Consider the following 26117-nt stretch of genomic DNA (forward strand, 5'->3'; position numbering starts at 1 on the left):
TGCGCCTGGGATCTCCACCACCTAAAACTGGAGACCAGAAATGAGCAAAGCACAGACTTGTTTTTTTGTTTGATTTGCAAAAAGTATGTCATTGTATAACTCATAAAATGTTGTTAACCCATTAAGACCGGGAAAGCATCTGTGTCATGTAAAGATTTCTTTGGCTATTCAAAAATAGCAGTGATTCAAGCTCCGAGTGCCACGCTATGAATGAAAATGTGTGGAAATATTTGTATATATAATTTTTTTTAAAGGAAAAATGTTTGACTCAAATATTTGCTTCTGGGGGGGTCCCTATTACAAAATATTTTGAGATGGGGGTCCGCGGCCAAATACATATCATTTTGGGGGTCCTTGACATGAAAAGGTTTGAGAACCACAACCACTGATATAGAAACATGTTTTTCAAAAAAAACGTAGGATTCAGAAAACATTTGTAGAATCCCGAGAAGCAAATATTTGAGTTACAAATGTTTCTGTAATGATTTCAAAATAGATAGCAGATCTACAAGCTTGTAGCGCGGCACTCGGTGCCGCGCTGTGAGCTTGTAGATCTGCTATTTTTGAATAGCCCAGAGAAATCTAAAAATGACACGGATGCGTTCCCGGTCTTAATGAGTTAAGTTATGACAAACATGACTTATTGTCGTATAAATAATGTTGCGCTTATTGTTTCACTGCTGGCACTGCATCTGTCGAGATGTCATTGTTGAACTGGAGTTGCTGAGCCGTCAACACTCAAAAATGTTAAACATAAAAAAAAAAATCTTAGAATTCTTAGAAGAATCTTATTCCAAAACTGCAGATCTTACAAGCTCGTAGAGCGGCTATTTCAGAATAGCCAAAAAACATAAATTAGGGTATGAGTGACATCCTCTTCTCTTCCATTCCTGTCCATAATTCTACCATGCAAGTGACTATTCATACTGATTTCTGCAGAATATGCAACCAAACCAAGTTGGTACAAAATCCCAACCTGAATAACTATTGACCTGTCATCATGTTTCATAGAAAACAAGGATCGAAATGTATCCCCCCACCCCCCCAAATGTTGAATATGTACCTGTTCAGGCGACAACTCTAACATTGTACAGCCCACTAGTACAATGGCATGGATTCCACCATCATATTGAATTTGACAAGAGACCAGCCTAAACCCAACAGCAGTAAACCAACTTCTACCTCCTTGATACAGACACATACTGTACCTCTCGTTGTTTTCCTGTGTTGGTTGAGTGTAGTATGTACTGTATGCTGGCACACACACTGGTAGAATTAACCCATTAAGACCTGGAACGCATCTGTGTCATTTCTTGATTTGAGCTAAAAAGCATTATTTTACACTTTGGCTATTCAAAAATAGCAGATCTACAAGCTCGTAGCGCGGCACCGAGTGCCGCGCCACGAGCTTGTAGATCTTTGAAAAATTGTGTGAATATGTGCAAATCTTTGATTATATATTGTTTCAAAGCGAAACATTTTAACTCCAATCTTTGCTTCTGGGACCCCCTGGAACGAAATATTTCCGCGGCCAAATACATATAATTTTTGGGGTCCTTGACATGAAAAAGATTGAGCACCAGATATAGAAACATACGTTTTTCAGAATACCGTTGGGATTTTGGAGACATGTAGAATCCGCTTCAGTTTTTAATGGGTTAAAACCGTATGTTTTTTTGTGGTTTCCAGTGGCGGGGGAAGACATTGAGTCGGTGAAGAAGGCCATCCAGCAGGCCACCTCTCATGCCAGCAAGCTGCTCCGTCACCCGAGTCCAGACTTCAAGAAGCTGGAGGTCAGTGAAGAATCTGTGGGGGGGAACCTTTGCAACAAAAAAAAATCCCACCCAGTGTGAAGAGAGTGGTGCCTATCGTGACTTTTACGTGTTTTTACTCATTTTAACATCTTCTACGTAGTTTTACTCATTTTGAGTATTTTTACTCAGTGTAAGTATTTTTACTCAGTGTAAGTATTTTTACTCAAAAGTGTGTGTGTGTGCACGCGCGTGTGTGTGTGTTGCACTCCTGTTTGTGTATAATTAGTGTAACTGGTTGCATCTTTGTGTTGCAATCAGCCGCAGCTGTTGAGGTCATGCAGAGTTCGTGCTCAAACATACGGACACACGGACGGACACACACACACGGACAAAGTCATCTATAGGAGTGGTTGGCACCACTCAAAAAATAGCGGATCGGCTATTTTATATTGTCACAGGTTTGCCGGTGTAACAGGTGTAAAACGTTTTACGTTCCTTCTTCTGGCCTCGCAGGATGTGATAAGCCAGCTGATGGGGGTGGAGACGGTCATCGCCCGCGCCCGGTCGCTCAAGGCCAAGTTCGGCATCGGCAAGGGTGAGAGAGGAGACGAGGAGGAGGACCTAGAGAAGTAAGTGGCACACACACACACACACACACACACACACACACACACACACACACACACACACTTCTAGACAGACCCTTATGACGGGTTCGAGCGGGTCAACCCCGCCCACAAAAAGATGTTTGGGTCGGGTTCAGGTCGTTGATTAGCACTTTTTTAATTTTTAGGGTCGGGTAGGATGGGTTTAAAAAGAAACCTGACATGCGCATCACTTTTGAAACACCCCCCATTTACACTAGGTTATTAACCCCATATACACTTTTATTGCCGGTGGGGAATAACTGGTCAGTCTGAATTAAATACATGGCAATTGATATTTATATTTGATAATATCACAATTTTAACAATTTAATTAAAAAGGAGTACAAACTTTTACCGACTACCCTGGCATCCCTATCTTTGGCAAATGTTCAAAAGATCTGACAAAAATAAATTGTAAGATGTGAGCTTACATATCAGCTATTTTTGCCATTTGTCATAGTATATTTGGGCTTTAGTGGTTAAAAAAATGTCCCCCTACTTCTGTCTTATTTTATCTTATTTTTTATTATTTTTTTTACAAATTGAACCTCGACTGTACAGCATCAACAGCTCCCCATGAAAATCCCAGAGAATTGGACAGACGTAGCAGCATAAGTAGAGGTGTAGGCCCCTTTGCAAGTAATACAACCGAAGGTTGGACTCCTCATGTTTTATGTATGGTATATCAGGTGAACAGGGGGGGGCACGCCCTGGTCGTTCCTCAACACCCACCACCGGTGTCTGAATCACAAGCCCATGGCTCTCAGGAGAATGAACTTTCAACTGGATTTGACTCAGTGGAGTTTTTTTTACATTAGCTCTCGTATGAGACGTCAGCTTATTTTATTATTTATTTTATGCAGCGAGGGGCCTGCCTCCCTGTGGCAGACATATTGTATTCATCTCTCCTCTACAACCTCCTCTCCCTCTCTGCGTACCTTCTCCCCCCCCCCCCCCCCCCCCCGACCTGTCTGTCTCTTTATTAACCCATTAAGACCGGGAACGCGTCTGTGTCATTTTGAGATTCAAAAATAGCAGATCTACAAGCTCATAGCGCGGCATGAGCGTGTAGATCGGCATTTTTTTTGAAAAATAGTGAAATCTTTGAATATATATATATATTTTTTTTTTGTTCAAGCGAACATCTTTAACTCAGATCTTTGCTTCTGGGAAGGGGGTCCCTGGAACAGAATATTTTCAGATGGTGGTCCTTGACATGAAAAAGTTTGAGCACCACTGATATTATAGCAACATACGTTGTTTTTTCATTGGTAGAATCCCCCAGAAGCAAAGATTTGAGTTACAAATGTTTGCTTTAAAAAAATATACATATTCAAAGATGTGCACACATTTTCACGATTTTTCAAAAAATAGCAGATCTACAAGCTCATAGCGCGGCACTCGGTGCCGCGCTATGAGCTTGTAGATCTGCTATTTTTTTGAACAGCCAAAGAAATCTTAAAATGACACACAGACGCGTTCCCGGTCTAAACGGGTTAATATCGCCGGGTTCTTGCTTTCATTTCATCAGACATAGCGTGGCTCTCCTACCGGGGAGCCAGCAAGCCGAGGAGACCAGCTAATACATCGTTGCTGTCGGGGACCAGAAAACTCTTATCTCCATTATTCTAACTTGTTGTGTGTGTGTGTTTTCCCCCGTAAATTAACGCCCTTCTTGATCATCCTATTAAGCGTCACACAAAAAGTACCAAAAGTAGCACATCCGCAAGCTCGACAACGCTGCGAGAAACGGCGCGTTATCATCTTGTAGATCTGCTTACTTTTGCTTTTGCTTTGTTTTTTTAATTTCTATCCTGAAAAGTTAACAGTTTTTGGACATATGAGGTTTCCACCCGACGGAGACGAAATGCTAGGCAAACAGACAGCGTGAGAAGTCATTTTGAATGGACACGTGTGTGTGTGTGTGTGTGTGTGTGGGGGGTGTGAGGGGGAGGGGGGTGTGGAGATGGTGCCCTCTCTCTGCCACCTTCACCCTCTATAGCCAGCGAACCTTTTATTAAAAGTCCAGTTTGAACACATCATTGTCTTCTTCTCCCCAACGCCCCCCCCCCCCCAGCCTGTGTCAGCTTTTAATAACGAGAAGAATTTGAGGGTGATGCGTATGCACCTACATACATGTGTGTGTGTGTGTGTGTGTGTGTGTGTGTGTGTGTGTGTGTGTGTGTGTGTGTGTGATATCTAATGGTGTTTCTTTTTTTTTGGGGGGGGGCCTATTCTGTGGTGAACATGACAGATCTACAAGCTCACAACATTGTGAGCTTGTAGATCTGCCATTTTTGGTGTTTTTTTTGTTGTTGTTGTAGACAGAAATACTAGCGGACCTAGGATAGAGCTCTGGGGGACCCCGGTCAGCTAAGTATAAGTGGTTAACTACATTAAGATTAACCCTTGGTCTCTTCAGGACATTTCTACGAGGACCCGGTTTTAAACAAAAGGGTGTCTGGGCGATGGTCGAGTGTCCCGTCTTAACGACTGGAACAATAATTTCTAATGCGATCCGCCATTGCCGAGATCGCCCGGCGAAAATGGCTTGTTTTCACCGCTGCAAAAAAGTCTGGAGATATGGACCTTTTTCTCCAAGTCATTGGAGCGGACGGAAGAGACGTTTTTTGGGGCTCATGTCACATCCGTCCATTCCATTTTACAGGGACCTAGGATCATTTCTAAGTTGCGTTAGAGCGCCCCTTGTGGAAATAAATAAATAATAATAATAATTTGAAAACACGTAGATTCTCGTTTATGGCACTCGACGGGTGTAAAAAAAAAAAAAAAGAAGAATAAGTCGTCCCTGGCAGTGAGAGGCGTTTGGACAATGTCTCGTCATAAGTCGTCCTTGGCAGTGAATGAGTTAATGGGTTAAGTGTGTAGTGGACACTGTACAGGGCAGGTGGTTCTTATCATTAGTTTTTCTGTCGGCACTAAAGTTTTGACACAATAAGCGTCTGTATGCTGAGTGACGGATGTTCATCCACTGTGCTGCTGCTGTCGCTTACCGTGGCTCATTGCTGCCATGTGGGGGTTTTTTGTTCTGCTTGGGTCGTTATAACGACGTTTATGTGGTAATTACGACATCGTAATAATGACATCTTATGTTGTTAAAACGACATCTTATGTGGTAAAAATGACATCTTTATGTGGTAAAAAAACGACATGGAGATGTGGTTATTACGACATAAACATCGTCGTAATAACCACGTACCCAAGCAGAAAACAAAATCCCACATGGCCGCAATGAGCCACCGTAGTCGCCTTGTTGAACCCCTTAGAACAGCGGTGGTTCCCAAACGTTTTCAAGTCGAGGACCCCCAAATGGATATGTATTTATAGGCCGCAAGACCACCTCACCTCACAACATGTTTTGTGCCAAGGACCCCCAGAAGAGACGATTTGTTAAAAAATAAATCCAAAATATTAAAAAATGTCCAAACATTTTTATTTAACCCTTTAAGACCTGAGGCCGTGTCTAAAAAAAATCTAAATCCTAACAATTTTTCAGAAAAAAATATTTTAAAAATATTTTCGCGATTTTTCAAAAATAGCAGATATACAAGCTCATAGCGCGGCACCGAGTGCCGCGCTATGAGCTTGTATATCTGCTATTTTTGAAAAATGTCTTTGGCTATTTTTGAATAGCCAAAGACATCTAAAGTGACACAGAAGCGTTCCAGGTATCAATGGGTTAAACATTTAAGAACCACCGCCTTAGAAAGACAGGAACATTTTTTTTTATCAGGAGAGACCCTTACGGTTCATTAGTGTTCAGGGCCCGTGAGGACACACACACACACACACACACACACACACACACACACACACACACACACACACACACACACACACACACACACACACACACACACACACACACACACACCTACACGTGCAAATGGCTGGCCTCATTAAGAGGACACCCAGGGCTGGCCCTGGAGCACTCTGGTTGTCCCTGTTCAGGTGCTTCTGTCAGGAGGGGGTAGGTGATGATGTTCACCATCCTCCCGCAAATCAAATTCCCCATGCAATTATACATCATTAAAATGCCTTGGAAAAAGCTCCTTGTATTGGGCCTGAAATCCATTCAAAAATAACACTGAAAGCTATTTCCTTTTTACTTCTGCATCTTATATCTATTTTATGTACTTAACAATATTTTTTGAAATGGTTCATTAAAGCTAATGTAGATTAATGTAGGAGAAACGTGGAAGTAACCGAAAATACTCCATTGTGTGAGCAAGGTGCTCTGTAGGCGGGGCAAAGCGGCACCGACTAAATTATGACGGATTTATACTTTGTCATATGACATAGCCGATCTACAAGCTCACAACGTGTTGCTGATGCAACACGTTGTGAGCTTGTAGATCTGCTATTTTCTGTGCTATTGTCCGTCGTCTGACAAAGTATGAATCGGTCGACAAGGCAATAAACAAAAAGAGTGTGATGACAAATTGAGCCAGGAAGGCTCTTTATGTGAGGAGTATGTTTTTTAACAGTTAAGGTCCTTACCAGTGGTGGAAAGTAACTAAGTACATTTACTCAAGTATTGTACTTTAGTCACAAGTTACTTTGTAGATTTTGATTATTATTACAAAACATACACATCAACCACTTCAGCCCTATATACATTTCGGCCATTTGAAAATAGCCGATCTACAAGCTCACAATGCGTCGCGATGCGACGCATTGTGAGCTTGTAGATCGGCTATTTTCAAAAGATTTTTATACATTTGCAAACTTGAAATGAGTACAAAATGAGTACTTTTACTTTTGGTACTTTAAGTACATTTTGATGCCAATACTTTTTTACTTTTACTCAAGTACATTTTGAATTCCAGACTTTTACTTGTAACAGAGTACTTCTATATTGCAGCATCGATACTTTTACTTAAGTAAAACATGCGAGTACTTTTTCCACCACTGAGAGTGATGGCAAATTGATTCAGGACGGCTCTCTATATGAGAAGTATGTTTTTTTTAACAGTTAAGGTCCTTACCATGTTAAGCCCTCCGTACATACACAGTATGGCTTCTTTAAAATTCACCTCTCTTATGGAATGCAAGAAATAAACTAGACGCGTCGCAATTCCGGGGAAATTGCAGAGTGTGGTTGCGCCGACGCCGGTCGCGGGTCGCGGCCGCCGGGACTCGAGGAATACGCCGGGAGGAATATTGTCGGAGGCTGCGCCAATTACATTGTGTCGTCACTCCTGAGATCGCTTGCGTTTCATTTTGAGAGGATCGATCCCCCCAAAATAAGGTTTTTGCATCAAACGGTTACATTTTGAGCATTCGTGGCGCCCCCTATGGATCAAAGTAGAAATGCTTTTGGGGATTGGTTTAGTATACCACTCTCGACATGTGATTCAAATTTGGGATTGACCGGACGTTTCGTTCGTGATTTATGGCATTTTTGGTCAAACGGGCCCCTCCCGCTAACTTTGGAAGCCATTTACGGACGAACGGTAAGGACAATCAAAATGCCGTTTGGATATCTTTACCGCATGGGTCCATAGATCATGTGTACCGATTTGTGTGAGATTAGGACAAAATTTGAAGGAAAAGGAGCAAAAAGTGTGTTTTGAAGGAAATTCAAAATGGCGGAAAATCTATCCTGACGCAAATGGGCGTGGCCTATATGGGGAGATGCGTCGGGACCCAAGGAATCCAGGTGAAAAGAAATTTTGATTTTACGACCTACGGTTCAAGAGTTATAGGCCAAAAGGTAAAGTGGGCTGTTATAGCGCCACCATGTGGCCGATTGGTGTAATTATTTTTCTAATAATTTTGGACTAAATTATGAACCTCCCTTCCAAATGTGGTAACTGTAGCTCTTACGGTTTCTGAGAAAAAAATACTTGAATGGGAGTTTTTGCAATTCCCATTAAAGTGGATGGGGAAATTTAATGCACTAATAAATCAATATCAAAAAATCTATCCTGACGCAAATGGACGTGACCTATATGGGGAGATGCGTCGTGACCCAAGGAATCCAGGTGAAAAGAAATTTTGATTTTCGGACCTACGGTTCAAGAGTTACAGGCCAAAACGTAAAGGGGGCTGTTATAGCGCCACCATGAGGCCGAATGGTGTGATATTTTTTTCATTAATTTCGGACAATATTATGAATTTTTCCTCCAAATCTGGTAACTCTAGCTCTTACGGTTTCTGAGAAAAAAATACTTGAATTTGAGTTTTTTCACTTTTCCATTAAAGTGGATGGGTGAATTTAATGCACTAATAAATCAATATCAATTAAACTATTTAACCAATCTCTTAGCAAAATACAAGCGCACGATTCCCGATTTAGATGGTCATTTTGATATATGGCACAACATTAGGGGATAAAAACTGTGGGAGGAGATGCGGTTCGAAATATTGTTTATCTTGAAGTGGAAGAAAGTGTATAGAGTACTATAGTCTGGTTGCCCTGTTAGGGCAACCACACTAATAACCCTTTTTCCAGCCATAACCATTTTGACTGGAGAAACAGACTGCTATTGCACTAATGGGTTTTGAAGGGCGCCCATTATGCTCATTTCCAGCTATTGTGTTTTTATTCTGGGACTCCACTAGAGTTAGCTTTGCATTATTCACAGTTGGGTAAAAAAACAAACCCTTATTTATCCTATTGAGATATACTGGCTCTTTATGCAGCCGCTCATTCCAGCCTTTGTCTAAAACCAGCAGTGGTGGAAAGTAACTACTGTAAGTACATTTACTCAAGTGCTGTACTTAAGTACAATTTTGAGGTACTTTTACTTTACTGGAGTATTTCCAATATTCAATACTTTTACTTCTACTCCGCTACATCTCAGAGACAAATATTGTACTTTTATTTCACTATAATTATTTGATAACTTTAGTTACTAGTTACTTTGTAGATTTTGATAATTATTACAAGACCACTTATATACAGTATATACTGTACTTTGGCAATTATAAAATAGCTGATCTACAAGCTCACGACGCGTTGTGAGCTTGTAGATCGGCGATTTTCAAAGGACTTTTATACATTTTACACATTTGAAAACTTGTGAAATGGGACCTTCTGCATAATGAGTACTTTTACTTTTGGTACTTTAAAGTACATTTTGATACCAATACTTTTTTACTTTGACTCAAGCAAATTTTGAATACCTTACTTTTACTTGTAACAGAGTATTTTTTACATTTCAGTATTGATACTTTTATTAAAGTGTGAGTACTTTTTCCACGAAGTCACGCACTGTGCGCTTGTAGATCTGCTATCTTTGAATAGCCAACATATAAATGCATAAAGTGGTTAAAATGATTGACGCTATATCAACTACTTTTGCTGGGGACCCCCTGGAACCCCTAGGGGTCCCCAGACCCCACTTTGAGAACCAATGCTTTACTCTATACTTTTATCTTTTTATGTCTGGGTTATACTTTGTCGTCCCACTGTGTCACTCAACGGAAATAGCTGATCTAAAAGCTTGCAACATGTGAGCTTGTTTGATCTACTGTTATACACTATTGATCTACTATTTTCGGCAAGCAAACACGGTCATAATGACAGAGTATACATTTATCACCAAAGTCCTTGGCATGCTGTCAGGTTCACTGTCACCAAACATCAACTATTGTACCATTTTACATCTGAGGCAAAACGCTCAGAGCTATAAAACATCACTGAGACATGATCCAAATATTTGTGAGCCTTGTGTTTTAGAAAAGTTGTCTTTATTTGAATCATCAGGGTATCGATCCTCTCAAAATTATGAGGAAGGATACCTTTGCAAGCATGTGATGTTTCAAGGGGGCCTTAATCCATTTAGACCAGGAACGCATTTGTGTCATTTTAGATTTTTTTTGGCTACTCAAAAAATAGCAGATCTACAAGCAGAGTGTCGCGCTATGAGCTTGTAGATGTGCAACTTTTTTGAAAAATCATGAAAATTTGTGCAAATCTTTGAATATACGTATTTTTTTTATGCAAATATTTCTAACTCAAATCTCTACTTCTGGAGGTCCCTGGAACAAAATATTTTGAGATTGGGGGGTCTGTGGCCAAATAAATATAATTTTGGAAGTTGGAGCACCACTGATATAGCGACCAAACAACAATGATATGTATTTGGCCGCAGACCCCCATCTCAAAAATATTTTGTTCCAGGGACCCCCCCAGAAGCAAAGATTTGAGTTAAAATGTTTGCTTTAAAAGAAAATAATTGCAAAAAAGATTTAAAAAAAATAGCAGATCTACAAGCTCATTAGTAGTTCTCTGTTATTTTTTGAATAGCCCAAAGAAATCTATAATGACGTTCCCGGATTGAATGGGTTAAGGATTTCGTGCTCTTGAAACAACATTCATTTTCTAAAGTCGTTTTTTTTCTGTGTTTTTTTTTCTGCTGTCATTGCAAGTTACGATCACAGTCCAGGTGGATGTGACCTATTGACCTAGTCCACTTCCCATGCTCCCTTTACCTCTCTCCTCCATCCATTGACTTTCACTCTCCTCTCCTCCCTCTCTCTCTCTCTCTCTCTTTTGGTATGCCCCCCCTCTCCTTCTCACTCACTCCCTCCCCTCCCCTCCCCTCCTCTTTCCCGTTGCTCCTGCCCTCTCTCTGTCTCTCTCTCAATAGGCTCTATGCACAGCAGCCATATTGTGAAGACATTCACAGGTGTTACCAATGATACTAATGAAGGCTCTGTTCCATTCTGGTCAAACAGAGTCAGGGAGCTGATGTTGTGCATGTTGGCTCACTGGAGACACTCTGTTACACCAAGTGGCTCTAAAATGTGGGTCCAGGGAATGGAATGTCGCCGATGGAAAATTTCTTCTCTGGGCCACTCACACAACTACCCTGTGTGTCTACAAACAGTTGAACACACGATCATAAGGGATTTAGCGAGGTCTGTGGCGAGGTAGAAAAAGTAAGTGAGTTTTCCGTTCACATGGCCATGCATGCTGTTTAACGCTGGGCTGGAGGAGAAGGGCTCCGCCCCGACCGGAATGTTTGTTGTCTGAGCGGCGTGCACGACTCGCCTGTGTGTTTAGAAACGACTGGACTTGCGATCATAATGAAAAAAAATATGTGAATTTGTAAACAATTTTATAAAAAACACTAAATCGCTGGCAGTGGGCAAACACAGCCAGAAATACGTGGCAGTGAATGAGTTAAGGGGTTTCCAAATGGCCCCTTACGAGTGTGTAACTTTGAGAGTGCCCCGTAAGGGTCCATTTGGTTCCATTTGTACACTCTCAGAGTTATGGGGGTGGTGGAAATTGAAAAATCCGAGAACCACTCTGCTACACTAAATGGAACAGAGCCTTCATTAGTATCATTGGTAACACCTGTGAATGTCTTCACAACATGGCTGCTGTGCATAGAGCCTATTCTCACTCTTTTTCTCCTCCTCCCTCCTCTCTCCTATAGGTTTGTCAGCTCCTTGCTGGAGGAACCCGAGGTGGCAGTGATGGGAGCTGGCCGCGGGCCGGCTGGCTGCATCATCCACAAGCTGTTTGTCAGCGCTCAGAGGGTAAGGCAACCTCTCGTTCAACCTCTCTCTCCTCTCCTCCGTTCCCCCCTCCCTCCCTCCCTCCCTCCCTCACACGCTCACACGCTCCAACCGCTGTGTTTAACCACCCCGGGCACGTACCGTACGGACTCTCCACTGTTTGCCTTTACCGTGTGCCCACCTCGCCACCCACTGGGGGGAAGGGAGCGATTAACCCTTTGCGACCGGGGGGGAAAGCATCTCTGTGTCATTTTTTAGATGTTTTTTGGCTATTCAAAAATAGCAGATCTACAAGCTCGTAGCGCGGCACCGAGTGCCGCGCTACGAGCTTGTAGATCTGCTATTTATTTATTTTCTATCGCGAAAATGTGTGCAAATCATTGAGTGTGTATGTTTTTTTAAAGCGAACATTTGTTACTCAAGTCTTTGCTTATGGGGATTCTACAAATGTCTGCTAAACACCTTTTTTGAAAAAAACGTATATTGCTAATAAGTGGTTCTCAAACTTTTTTTCATGTCAAGGACCCCCAAAATGATATGTATTTGACCACCAAAATATTTTGTTCCAGGGACCCCCCTATAAGCAAATATTGGAGATTTGCACACATTTTCACGATTTTCCCCCCAAAAAATTGCAGATCTATGAGCTTGTATATCTGCTATTTTTGAATAGCCCAAAGAAATCTTAAAGTGACACAGATGCTTTCCCGGTCTTAATGGGTTAAATGCCTGCGTCTCAGGATGTCACGTCGAGGCGTCGTGCTCACCTGCTGGCCTTCCAAGCAGCAGCCCAGGCAGAACGCTCACTGTTCCTACCGACCGGTCGCCTCCTTGCCCTGAGGGGGGCTTGCACACACACGCACGCGCACGCGCACACACACACACGCACACGCACACGCAGACACAGACACAGACACACACGCGCGCGCACACCGGGAGACCGGGAAACATCAGTACGCAGTCATGTATGCAGGCAGGCACAGGAACATCAGCACAGGAGATGCCCCTGCATGCCTCATGCACGCACACACACACACACACAGCATGTGCAACACTGCAGCCACATTGTCAATGTCATGACAACAAAGGCCTGCCCATGTTTTCACAGCTAGAATGTCTGTCCATTATGTGACCTCCTTGAGTGACTGGAAGAAATGCGGAAGCTCCTTCAATGCAGAAAAAGAAAAACATTTAAAATCGACATTTATTTGAACCGACCTTGTGGGGGAAAATGTATTGTACAAATATTTTTAAAAATTGGTTAGTAGGCGTGGCTACTGCGCAATGATTTATAATGTCAACTCAAGCTGTCCACGCTGACACAGCCTCCTGTCTGTCTAAAGCCAAAAGACAGTTCCTCGTTCATAACATGACCGAAAACCGTGATTATTTTTTATTCATCCGGTGCACCTTAAAACTCGTAGTTACACGCTACAGCATGTGCTGTAACGTTGTAAACCGTATATATATATTGTGCGTCAGGCTTACAGTTTACCCACATTGATGTGCAGTTCAAGTCACCAAGCAATTTAAGGTATAAACCTATGTTGTATGTTGTTGTTGGCAGTAATCATCCCGTTGCACTGTATTATAGTCAGGCCTGAATCATTCTGCACTTGACTGTACTGTCCGTACATTGTTAACGTTAGTGATATTTAAAGGGGCTACACCATGAATGTAAAACAAATATATTAGGGGTGGAGACTGAGAGGTGGAGACTGAAAATGAGGGGGCGAGGCTATGAAATGCTGCTTACATCAGCATCCTTGCCATTCTGAGATGGCCTGTTCAGACACGCCCATTCAGGAAATCCATGAAATGAGAATGAATGACTGAATGTTAAAAAAAACACATTTTTGGGGGTACAAGAGACACTGGGGACCCCAAAAAATACAAAAAAACTTTAAAAAAAAAATGAAATTCACGGTGTATTCCCTTTAATACATTGTTGCTTATTGTTGGACAGCAGTCTGTGTGGCCCCTCCCCCCTTGGTGTCAATGTGATGACACCATGAAACTACTCGTCGACACGACTTCCACTTTATTGACAGACAAGTCGACTTGCAAAAAAAATCTGAAGTCATTTGTGCCCTAGTTCACGTTGCCTGTTGTGGATATAAAAGTACTGACCAGTTCTGCTACTACTAATGATAATAACAATAATAATAATTAACCAGTTAAACCTACCTAGTTATGTACTATACTAGGTTCTATACAAGGCCAATTCTTGTTTTCCCTTTACAACAATTCTCTTCACCAAAAATCACTGATCTACAAGCTCACAATGTGTCGAGTTGCGACGCATCATGTGTTTGTAGATCTGCTATCTTTGCCAACATTGTCACACCCACATTAGGGATGCTAGAGTTTATGTGGTTAAAGTCCCCCTCCAGATACATTTTAAAGTATGCAAAAATGCTCTGCTATGATTCATATTTTGTTCAACATTATTTTCCTACATAAAAAAGTTTTGGTTATTTGTTTCCATCTCTGAAACGGGGCTGGAAGCACATCTACTCTTTTCTCCCTCATTCAGAAATTCTGGAACCATGAATATTCAGATATGCAAATGTCACAGGCCTTGCATCCCGCCCACCACCAACCACTGCTTCTTGCTCAAAGCAAAGTGGTTTCAGGTTTCAGCAAGTGGCTCATTTGCATATTGGACCGTGATAGGTTTGCAGCAGTGGCCAGACTGTTGCCCTCCACAATGTTCAAATGCTTCCGGTCAAACAGTCAGGTGCAACGGAAGCTCTGAAAATGATCAAGCGACGGAGCGAATGTGACGCCTCCTCCCCGCTTCCGTTTCGTCTTTACGGTCGCACAAATGTATCTTAACCCTTTAAGACCTGAAGCCAATTCTACACGTCTCCTAAATCTCAACAGTTTTCTGAAAAACGTATGTTTCTATATCAGTGGTGCTCAATCTTTTTCATGTCAAGGACCCCCAAAATGATATGTATTTGGCCGCGGACCCCCATCAAAATATTTTGTTCCAGGAACCCCATAGAAGCAACGATTCTATTTTAAAGGGTCTACACCATGAATTTTAACTTTTTCTTCATTTTTGTGTGTTTTTGGTCTCCCCCACCTCTCTTCTGTTCCAACAAATACCCGACTTCGAGCATGCAGGCTTTCATAGGCTATCTGTGGTTTTTATGTAAATTGGTCTGAAAACAGTCCGTCAGATTTGTTCCCCCACCCTACGTCACGTCTGGGAACAATTCCTCCCGTTTTTCAGTTCTAACCAAAAAAAAAATCAAAAAAAAAAATAATATTTTTTTTTTTTATTTATTTTATTTTTTATTTATTTTTTTCTTATTTTTTTTTTTTACTTTTTCCACACAGAACCAGGACATAACATGCATACAAACTGGCTCAATAGCGCCCCGTGCCAAACAGGACAATGTGGTATTGCAGGTGAAAGTGCTTTATAAGCCAGAGAGAAGTTAGTTGGAATGAGTATATCTGAGGCTTGATTTAGGCTCAAACCTTTTGAAAAACGTTTGAGGGACATAAACAATATGATATCAAATATTATTATTATTTTTTAAATTCATGGTGTAGCTCCTTTAAAAATGTTCGCTTTAAAAATATATATATTCAAAGATTTGCACACATTTTCACGATTTTTCAAAAATAGCAGATCTACAAGCTCGTAGCGCGGCACTCGGTGCCGCGCTACGAGCTTGTATATCTGCTATTTTTGAATAGCCCAAAGTGTAAAATAATGCTTTTTAGCTCAAATCTAAAAATGACACAGTTCCAGGTCTTAATGGGTTTCGTGAACGGAAATGACAAACAGATGCCAGCTTCCTGCCTCGGATTTCGGGAGGCGTAGTTCCAGACAATTCGGAGATTGTGTATTAGTGGTCTGGCTACGCGAGAGTACGGTATTGGTGACATCACGCAGTCGGCTCAGAGAAGCACCTCCAGTGGAAGAATGTTAAAAGGGCGCTCTGGTGGCGAGTTCTGCACATACTGTATAACAATATGTATAGTCAAACTATAGTCAACTACAACATAACTTATACAATTGGGGTGGTTGTATTTTGTCTCTCTGCTCTTCTATTGAGACACTTAGATCGTGTCAAAGGTCATGTCTCACCTAGACACAGGATCTGACACGAATTTTGACCTGATGGTCAAGATACAATTTATCCCCTGAGCAAGAAGGCCGGCTCTATTACCTCAATGGTAAGACATTTCAGCACTTGCGACTCAATTGAGTCTACTCCCGAACTACTCCTTTAAAACCTCAAGCAGGTATTACATGACATTGCTGAGTCTACCTTAAAAAACAACTTTTCACTGATGGCCACTTTACTTGAAGAGGCTGCATCCAGCAAACCACAAGCAAAGCTGTTTTCTGCTACTGTACCTCTCTCTCTCCTATTCTGTTAACCCATTAAGACCGGGAACGCATCTGTGCCATTTAGAAATGTCTTTGGCTATTCAAAAATAGCAGATACAAGCTCATAGAAAAATCTAGAACATTTGTGCAAATCTTTGAATATGAATGTATTTTTTAAAACATTTTTTTTTTACTTCTGGGGGTCCCTGGCACAACATATTTTGAGATGGGGGTCCACGGCCAAATGCATATCATTTTGGGGGGTCCTTGACATGAAAACGTTTGAGAACCACTGATTATTATTTTGTATAATCCCCCAGAAGCAAAGAATTGAGTTAAAAATGTTCGCTTTAAAAAACATATATATTCAAAGATTTGCACACGTTTTCACGATTTAAACAATAAATAAATAGCAGATCTACAAGCTCATAGCGCGGCACTCGGTGCCGCGCTATGAGCTTGTAGATCTGCTATTTTTGAATAGCTAAAGAAATAAAAAAAAAATACACGGATACTCTCCCGATCTGAATGGGTTAAGATCAGCAGAAGTGGGGCGAAAACAGATGTGTGTGTGTGTGTGTGTGTGTGTGTGTTTCATTTAGCATGATCTGAGATGACAGAGAAGAAAACACACACACACACACACACACACACACACACACACACACCTGGTGCCCGTGGACGCCCCGCCTGCATGTCTTATTGGTTATGCAAATCAGCTTGTCTGCAACAATTACCCCCTGCATGGTGTTAAAAGCTGTCTGCCTCTCTCTCTCTCCACGTTTTTGGTTATTACAAGCGCTTCCTTTGATACAGTGTGAGTGTTCCTTTGGGACATACATACATGGGCAACTGGCGGCGGCCGGGGGGCCCACAAACATGCATGTTGGATTTGAAATGACGTCATGATCTACGTCAAAGGCAGGGAATGTGGTTAAGTGGTTAAACATCGGGACACGTCGGCTGCATGAATTGCAGATACCGATGTGGTCAAATGATGGCCGATACGTCGTCAGCCACACCGATACACATGGGCCTGGCTCCAGTCTTCGGTGCATGTGAAGTGAAGTGAAGTGCCGCTGAAGCGCTTTATTTCCCCGGCAACAGTTTAAGAGTGTGAGTTTAATCCTTTCAATCCTGGAACGCATACTGTGTCATTTTAGTTTTTTTCGTTGCCGTAACCATTATTTTATACTTTGGGCTATTTAAAACATAGCAGATCTACAAGCTTGTAGATCTGCAATTTTTGGGGGGGGAAAAATCTTGAAAATGTGTGCAAATCTTTGAATATAATATATGTTTAACATCGCGTTTCGTTTTTTTACTCAAATCTTTGCTTCTGGGGGATTCTACAAATGTCTTCTAAATCCGAACAGTTTTCTTTTGAAAACAACTTGCTATAATATCAGTGGTTCTCAAACTTTGTTCATGTCGAGGACCACCCAAAACGATATGTATTTGTCTGTGGACCCCCCCCCCCCCCAAGCTCATAGCGCGGCACTCGGTGCCGCGCTATGAGCTTGTAGATCTGCTGTTTTTGAATAGCACAAAGAAATCTTAAAATGGACACACGGACGCGTTCCCGGATCGAATGGGCTATACTTGACAAACGCGTCGCCCCGAGAGACAAGAGTTCATCAACACATTCGTCGCCAGCCCCACACCCTCCTCCTCCTCCTCCTCCTCCAGCTCCTCCTCCTCCTCCTCCTCCTCGCAGCAATAATTGCTTTCGAAAATGCAAACGGAGAAAAAAAAAAACACAGCGAAAGCTTAAAAAAGACACAGGGAGTGAATGCTTGGCTAGACTCCCTCCTGTGTTGCCTGTGCTTGTGTTTTGTGTGGCGTGTATATACACGTATACACCGCTACAATGACGGGAGCGCACAACGCGTTTCCTTCCTCTCTCTCTCCTCCCCCGCCTCCCCCTCTTATATCACTCCTTTTTTCCCCTCTTTTTTTTTTTGCATTCTTACACCGCAAGAGTGTTAAATTATAGGGCTGTGTGCGTTGCCAGGCTCTAAATAGAAAGTAAGCAATTATCTCGAGCGTGCGGAAGTCAGGTGAAATTGGCCGTATGTAAAATGATACAAGTTTTTCTTAAAGAAAAAAGCAGAAAAAGAAAAGAAAGAGACAAAGACAAAGACAAGGCCAAGAACGAGAAGAAGGAGCGTGGGCCGGAGACGAGTCTGACCTCGAACTGTGAAATTGAGCAGACAGCTGGCGGCTAGTTTAACTATGTTTGATTTGTTTGTTTTTATTTCATTGCCCTCCCCCCCTCCGCACGCACGCACGCACGCACGCACGCACGCACACACACACACACACACACACACACACACACACACACTCACACACTAAAACCCCAGTGTCACTATGTGGCTCCTTTTGGCATGGCGTGTTTGTGATTGTTGCCCTTGCTGGACGATGTGCATGTTGTGACCAGTGGTGGAAAAAGTACTCTCATGTTTTTACTTAAGTAAAAGTACAGGTTGTAAGCCTAAAAAACATCCAGATATTTTTTCTCACAATCTGACTGTCTGTCATTCCAAGCTTTTTCAGCTGCAATACCAAAACGTCCTTTTGGGCAGGGGGGAGCTACTGAGCAATTCTGTCTGGCCATCATCAATGCAAAGTCAAGGCAAGTGATGTCACTTGCCTTGACATTCTGAAATGGCCTGTTCAGACACGCCCATTCTGAAAATCTCTGAAATGAGAATGAATGACTGAATGTTGGGGTACAAGAGACACTGGGGAGCCCAAAAAATACTAAAAACCAAAAAAAAAATGAAATTCATGGTATAGCCCGGGCGGCAGTGGCTCAGGGGTAGAGTGGCCGGGTAGAGTGATCTGGAAAACCGCAAGGTTCCCAGTTCGATCCCGGGCTGGGGCGCTCCCCTAGAGTTAGTGTCGAAGTGTCCTTGAGCAAGACGCTGAACCCCTTTGCTCCCGATGAGCAGGTTGGTGCCTTGCATGGTTTCCTCCGCCATCGGTGTATGAATGTGTGTGTGAATGGGTTAATGGCACAATCAATGTAAAGCGCTTCGGATAGAAGTGCTATATAAATGCACCATTTACAGTACTTGAGTAAATGCACTTAGTTACTTTGCACCACTGATGTTGTGACTGCGGTGAAGGGGACATGTTGTCCATGTGACTCCGGTGATGTCGTCGAGCCCCTCCCCCTCTCTCTCTCTCTCTCTCTCTCTCTCTCTCTCTCTTCCTTTTAATGGATGACTCTCTGTGTGTCTGTTTGCTTTTGGTTTTGCATTCTCTCTGCTGTTGTGTTTCATTTGTTTTTCTCTCCCCAACGCTGCTTGCCTTCTTCTTTCACCCATGTCAAGCTGGCTGACTTCACCAGTGACGAGGTAACCACTTACTGTAGCAAAACTGGCTCTCTATCCGCCCCACACCCCCGCCCCCCTCTTTTGCCCCGCCCCCAAACCCTATAACATTGATTCTCCAACCTTTTATTTTTTTTGGTTCAAGGACCCCCCTAGTCGGATATGCATTTAGACCGTGGACCGCCCCCCCATTTGATACATGTCTTTGATATCTCGGACCCCCAATCTACACGGGAAAAAAACGCCGGTGTCAATTTAACTGAGAGTGTACAAATGGTCCCAAAATGGACCAGTGAGGGTCCATTTTGGTTCCATTTGCCCAACCTGCCCACCATTAGCCGGGCCTGCCGACCCACAAGCTCGCAACGAACGCGTCACAATCACATTGCGAGCTTGTGGAGCTGGCTATTTTAGGTGCTTTTTCCCCGATACTCTTGTAGTAACCTCGCGCCACCAGACTTTCCGCCACGGAGGAAAGCCTGGTATTCGTTATCAAATGACCCGTGTGATCCGGTCTAGGCCACGCCTACTGGGGGAAATCCTCTGGTTCCGGGTGTGTGCGGGTTCCGGTTTTTCGGCGCCGCTTTGTTTTGGTTCCCCCTGTTAGCATTTGAATGCCAAATCGAGTATAACTAGTAGTTTAGTCTCGCCATTCGCTACGAGTTGGAATAAAAGGATGGATATACCAAACAAACTATTTCTGCAAGCTGAACTACGCCGCATCGGGAAGGCCCTAAAATCAAAATGCCCTTGATTGCGAGGAATTATTTTGGGGTGATAAACAGGCCCCCCCCTGGTTCCGGCTTGTGCCGGTTCCGGCCGCCTGACCGGATCGGAAACCCGAAAATGGTGTTTGATCCCAGGCTACTCTTGTAAGAGTAAATGACGGAGATACAAAGTTTCAAACGTTACGCAAGCGTGTACGCCACGCTCACCCTGAGTGCTGCTCCACGGACGGACGGAAGGACACCTTTTTCCGTCCGTCCGGTCCGCCCTCTTCACCGGTGCTTCTGGGTGCTGCTGACGCATGAGAAGAGAGGATGATTACAGTCATTTTAGAGTCCAGTAATGGACAGTGGAGCGTCCAGCGGAGGAAAAAAAAAGTAATCTGTCCCCTGTCATTCCTTCACCTCCCATCAATGGCTTCCTAAAGTGACAAGTGCCTTCAGGGCAGTTTACACTTTTCTTTAACCCATGAAGACCGGGAACGCATCTGTTTCACTTTTCTTTGGCTATTAAAAAATAGCAGATCTACAAGCTCATCAACATTTTGTGCAAATATTTGAATATATATTTATATTTTTTAACGTTTGTAACTCAAAATCTTTGCTTCATGGGGGTCCCTGGAACAAAATATTTTGAGATGGGGGTCCACGGCTAAATACATATCATTTTGGGGGGGTCCTTGACATGGAAAAGTTTGAGCACCACTGATATAGAAACATAAGTTTAAAAAAAAAAACTGTCAGGATTTAGAAGACATTTGTAGAATCCCCCAGAAGCAAAGATTCAAGTTACAAATGTTTGCTTTAAAAATATATATACTATACTCAAAGATTTGCACACATTTTCACGATTTTTCAAACAAAATAGCAGATCCGCAAGCTCACTCGGTGCCGTGCTATGAGCTTGTATATCTGCTATTTTTGAAGAAAAAATCCAGAGATGCGTTCCCGATCTTAATGGATTAAAATAACTTTTCCTCCCAAAAAAAAAAAAGTCCTACTCCCCGCAGAGAAAGCACATTTCCTCCCCAAACCGCCTGCCTTGCCCTCTTTAAGTTAATTGGCCGATTTGTTTTTCTGTCGTTGTTGTTGTTGTCTTATGCGTCCATATGCTCGCAGGGTTTTCTGGTCGACGTGGAGGTTTGTACTGCAGAATGTTTTCCTTGGCTGTGTGTGGTTGTTTTTAGCTCACCGCTTCCATTGGCGGAGTTTTAGAGCTGTAGCTTGCGTTTGATCCCAGTCTAGCTTTGTATATCGTCTCTGTCGGGTGGAAACCTCATATATCCAAAACTGTTACTTTTCAGGGTTCAAAAAAGTAGCAAAATAGCAGTAGCAGATCGACAAGCTTGTTGTCGCGTTTCGAGCTTGCAGATCTGCTACTTTTGAAGCTTTTGTGTGACGCTGTGTGATCAAATAGGGCGATTATTTGCGCAAAAACTGTTAAAATATGGAGATAAGAGGTCTTCTGCCCGACAGCAACAATGTGCGCTTTAGTTGGCCCGTCTCCACGTTTGAACGCGCTCCCACCCACAGGGTCCCCACGGTCATGAAATTCCTGGAAATATTTTGAAAAAAAATTAAAAAAAATCCAGTACTGGAAAAGGTTTGAAATTGATCAAACATCATCAAAGGTCCTGGAATTTATCAAGGGTCCTGGAAAAATATTTGGCTATGCATTGTTTTTGGCTATTGATTTTGTTAAAACAAAACATTTTCATAAACATGAATAATATTACACAAAATATGTAACATAAGTAGTTTTTCGCCGAACGGGCTGTGTGACGGCAGCCTAATGTATGTCTCAAACCTTATTTTTGCTACACTGCCTATCTTTGGGCATTCTACATAGGAGTAAGAGACACATTATTGCGCCGAATGATTGTTATATAGGCCTGGAAATTGGGCTAAACATTCTGGAAAAGTTTTGGAAAAGTTTTGGAAATTCATTGCTAAAAATGTGTGGGGACCCTGCACCCAATCAGAACGCTCCCATCAATCCAGGACGCACACAGAAATCCATTTCACTCCCAAACCTATTTTGTGTTCCTGTCCTCCCAACCGCCCTCGCCTCGAGGTGAGATTTAAGGGGAGATTTAGGCGAGGAGGCATTCACTAATTCGTAATCAGCTCGGCTTAATTTTCCGCAATTGGTTCCCCCTCGGTAAAAACAGATTGGGTTGTTTGGGTCGTTCACCCCTTCTCCCTTCAAGTTCAGCCCCAGCTAGTCTCCTCTGTCGTCTTTAATCAGAGTCAAACGACTTCCTCTCCACACACACCTTAGGATCCTAATAGATTAAAACTCTCCCTGTGGTCTGTCGACCTGTTGAGCTGATCCTCTACTTGAGACGACGCGTCAGCTTGTAGATCAGTGATCCTCTACTTGAGACGATTTGTCAGCTTGTAGATCAGTGATCCTCTACTTGAGACGACGTGTCAGCTTGTAGATCAGTGATCCTCTACTTGACACAAAGTGTCAGCTTGTAGATCAGTGATCCTCTATTTGAGACGAAGTGTCGCCGTCGTGACGTGTTAGCTTGTACCAGTGTTGATTTTGACAGCAATTTTTTATTTAGTTCTAGTCATAGTCTTTTGAATAAAATTCCATTTAGTTTACAAGTCATATTTTAGTCGTTTCTTTTTGCTTTAAATGATAAAGACCGGAAACGCATCTGTATCATTTTTAGATTTGAGCTAAAAAGCATTACTTTAACTTAACACTTTGTCTATAAAAAAACTTGCCGATATACAAGCTTATAGCGCGGCACCAAGTGCCGCGCCACGAGCTTGTAGATCTGCTTTTTTTTTTTATCGTCAAAATTTGTGCAAATCTTATATTATTTTAACGCGAACATTTTAACTCAAATATTTGCCTCCGGGGGGGTCCCTTGAACAAAATATTTTGAGATGGGGGGTCCACGGCCAAATACATATATTTTTTGGGGGGTTCTTGACAATTATGAAAGAGTTTGAGAACCACTGATTATAGCATAACATACGTTTTTTTAGAAAACTGTCGTAGAATCAACCCTCAGGTCTAAATAGGTTAATCCATGCGATCGTCTGGCTCAGTGTTTCATGGAACGAGCATTGTTTTAACCCTTTAAGACCTGGAACGCATCTGTGTCACTTCTTGATTTGAGCTAAAAAAGCATTATTTTACACTTTGGGCTATTCAAAAATAGCAGATATACAAGCTCATAGCGTGGCACCGAGTGCCGCGCTACGAGCTTGTAGATCTGCTATGAAAAATCGCGAAAATGTGTGCATATCTTTGAATATATATATTTTTTAAGCGAACATTTTTAACTCAAATATTTGCTTCTGGGGGGTCCCTGGAACAATATATTTTGATGGGGGTCCGCGGCCAAATACATATAATTTTGGGGGTCCTTGACATGAAAAAGATTGAGAACCACTGATATAGAAACATAGGTTTTTCAGAAAACTGTTGGGATTTAGGAGACATGTAGAATCGGCTTCAGGTCTCAAAGGGTTAAACAACGTACCAGTACTTCTCTTCTCTTCGTCTCTGTTCATTCATCCCAACGGAAACCTTTACCCCCCCTCCCCTCCCTGTGCCCCAACCTGCAGGCTGCCCTGCTGGCGCCACTAGACGAGCCATTGGGCGAGGACAGAAAGCCTGTCGGAGGGGGAGGCGGCCTCAACGTGCCCGACTTCCCGCCCCCGGCGGGGCGGGAAGTCCTCCTGCGCACCTGCGTGCCCCGCCCGGCGCCGTACTCCAAGGCCCTGCCCCAGCGCCTCTTCTGCGTCCTGATGAGGGAGGACTTCAGGCTGGCGGGGGCCTTCTCCTCGGACACCTCCTTCTTCTGAGACCACCCCCCACCTCCAACCTCACACACACACACACACACACACACACCCACCTTGACCCCCACCCACCCATCCATACTTACTTACCCCCGGAAGCCGAGACACAGGAGGAGGGGCCAGATAGTGGAGGGGGCGGGGCATAAGTGACGTGAGAGCGTTTGTAGCGCGGTCCACTGCAGGTGGTCGCTATAGGGCACAGCAGTGGCGGCCATTTTCTGGTTCCATCGTTCCAGACCCCGTCCATTTTCCCCATAGAGATTTCCAAAAATATTTGTCGCAATTATTTTAAAGGGACTACACCATGAATTTGAACTTTCTCTTCTTTTTTTGTGTGTTTGTGGTCTCCCCTACCTCTCTTCTATCCCCCAAAAATATCCCAGTTTGAATACTCAGGCTTTCACAGCAAATCTGGGGTTTTCTGTAAATTGGTCTCAAAACAGGCCAAACTGATTTGGTCCCTGACGTGACGTCACGTCAGGGTACAATCCCTCCCGTTTTTCAGCTCCAACCCCCCCCCCCCCCCCCATAAACAATATGATATTAAATATATATATATATTTTTTTAAATTCATGGTGTAGATCCTTTAAGCCTAGAATCAAGCCAATCCTGGATCCTGGTGATTTATGACCATAAAACGTTTGATTCTGTGATTTTTTTTTTTGGGGAAAACCGCAAAACAAAGGGTATTTATTAAGTATAGTACATCATATAATGTTTTTGTTATTATTGTTTTCACATAATCAAATGTTTTATGTTCATGATTCACCAGGATCCTGGATGGCTTGATTCTAGGCTTAAATCAATTGATATAAATATTTTTGGAAATCTCTATTGGAAAAAATGAATGGGGTCTGGAACAATGGAACCAGAACATGGCCGCCACCCCTATGCCTCCTATGGTTTGGTTGTTTAGTGGCTCCTTTTCCACTACAAGAACTAAGCGAAGCACACTGTGCAATGTATGTCATGGTTTCTGGCCAAGCTTCGGCTCGGCTTCGGATAAAGTTATCGAGAACTTAATTCAGGAGGTTTAGCACTAATAACACTGAGTCCTGGGAACCTAGAACTCAGAAATTATACTTAAAAAAAAGTGTTTTGTAAATAACAGATCTACAAGCTCACAACATTTTGAGTCCCAACGCTCTGTGACCTTGTAGATCGGCTATTTGTGTGAGTTTCTATGTTATACAACCTATCCCCCCTTTCCGTTGGTGGTTCTGGTTAAAATGGAAATGAAAACAAAGCAACTATCACAGAATATCAACCGTTTCTGGACGTTTTGAGGTCCTAGGTTTAACCCTTCGTGTCGTAGAAGTTGAAAAAAGCCATAAAGTGCCCTTGTGGTACAGAGTGCTGCGTCTTCAGAATGACACAGCGGTGTCACCCACACCAAGGCGGCAAGCCGTCTATTCCAGTATACCTGAAAAACACAACAAAAATACAATAAAAATGTAGTGGCCCTTTATCATCTCACTGTGTGTCAGGGACAGGGTTCATCCGTTGAAGGAGGGCTGTTTCAAGTCTCTGTCAGAAACAGAAAATCATTTTGATGAGGGGTTTACTTTCAAAAATCTGCCCGGTGATTGAAAGTATCGTCAGGATGTGAGCGATTTGTGTCGTACAACCGTTCCCACATTTCAAGAGATGTTTTTAGCTGTCGTTTACTTTAATACCTTGAATTAGGTTTTCCCCCTTGTTATGTTTTCAAGCTTTAAATCGACCTTGTTTCATATTATGCAGAGTGGACTGCAATCACCTCACCCCAGACTGCTTAACATCTTTCTCTCGCTCTCTCTCTCTTTTGCACTGGTCTCATTAGCTTACAGTCAGAAACCACGGGAAACATTTGTTTTTAAGTGTACATGAGACGGAGTAACTATAGGTTACTAGCGTAACCCCGGTTTTATGATATAGGGAGCAAGAGTCTCGCCTATATGGGAGAGCGCCCTCTGTAGCCGAGCATTGT

The 26117-nt window shown here is 42.7% G+C and overlaps 1 protein-coding gene across 1 annotated transcript in view; it reads left to right on the forward strand.

The window, feature by feature from the left end:
- The window catches only part of rab3gap1 (RAB3 GTPase activating protein subunit 1), a 117973-nt gene extending 93377 nt beyond the window's left edge, over window positions 1-24596 (forward strand). The window contains 4 exon segments of the mRNA XM_084084560.1: window positions 1690-1793; window positions 2268-2383; window positions 11818-11920; window positions 23911-24596. Of these exon segments, the coding sequence (XP_083940686.1) occupies window positions 1690-1793; window positions 2268-2383; window positions 11818-11920; window positions 23911-24150 (563 nt within the window). The 3' untranslated portion in view covers window positions 24151-24596.
- The last annotated feature ends 1521 nt before the right edge of the window (window positions 24597-26117 follow it).

The sequence above is a fragment of the Gymnoscopelus microlampas genome, assembly GCF_963454915.1.
Source record: "Gymnoscopelus microlampas genome assembly, chromosome: 17".
Taxonomy (NCBI): domain Eukaryota; kingdom Metazoa; phylum Chordata; class Actinopteri; order Myctophiformes; family Myctophidae; genus Gymnoscopelus; species Gymnoscopelus microlampas.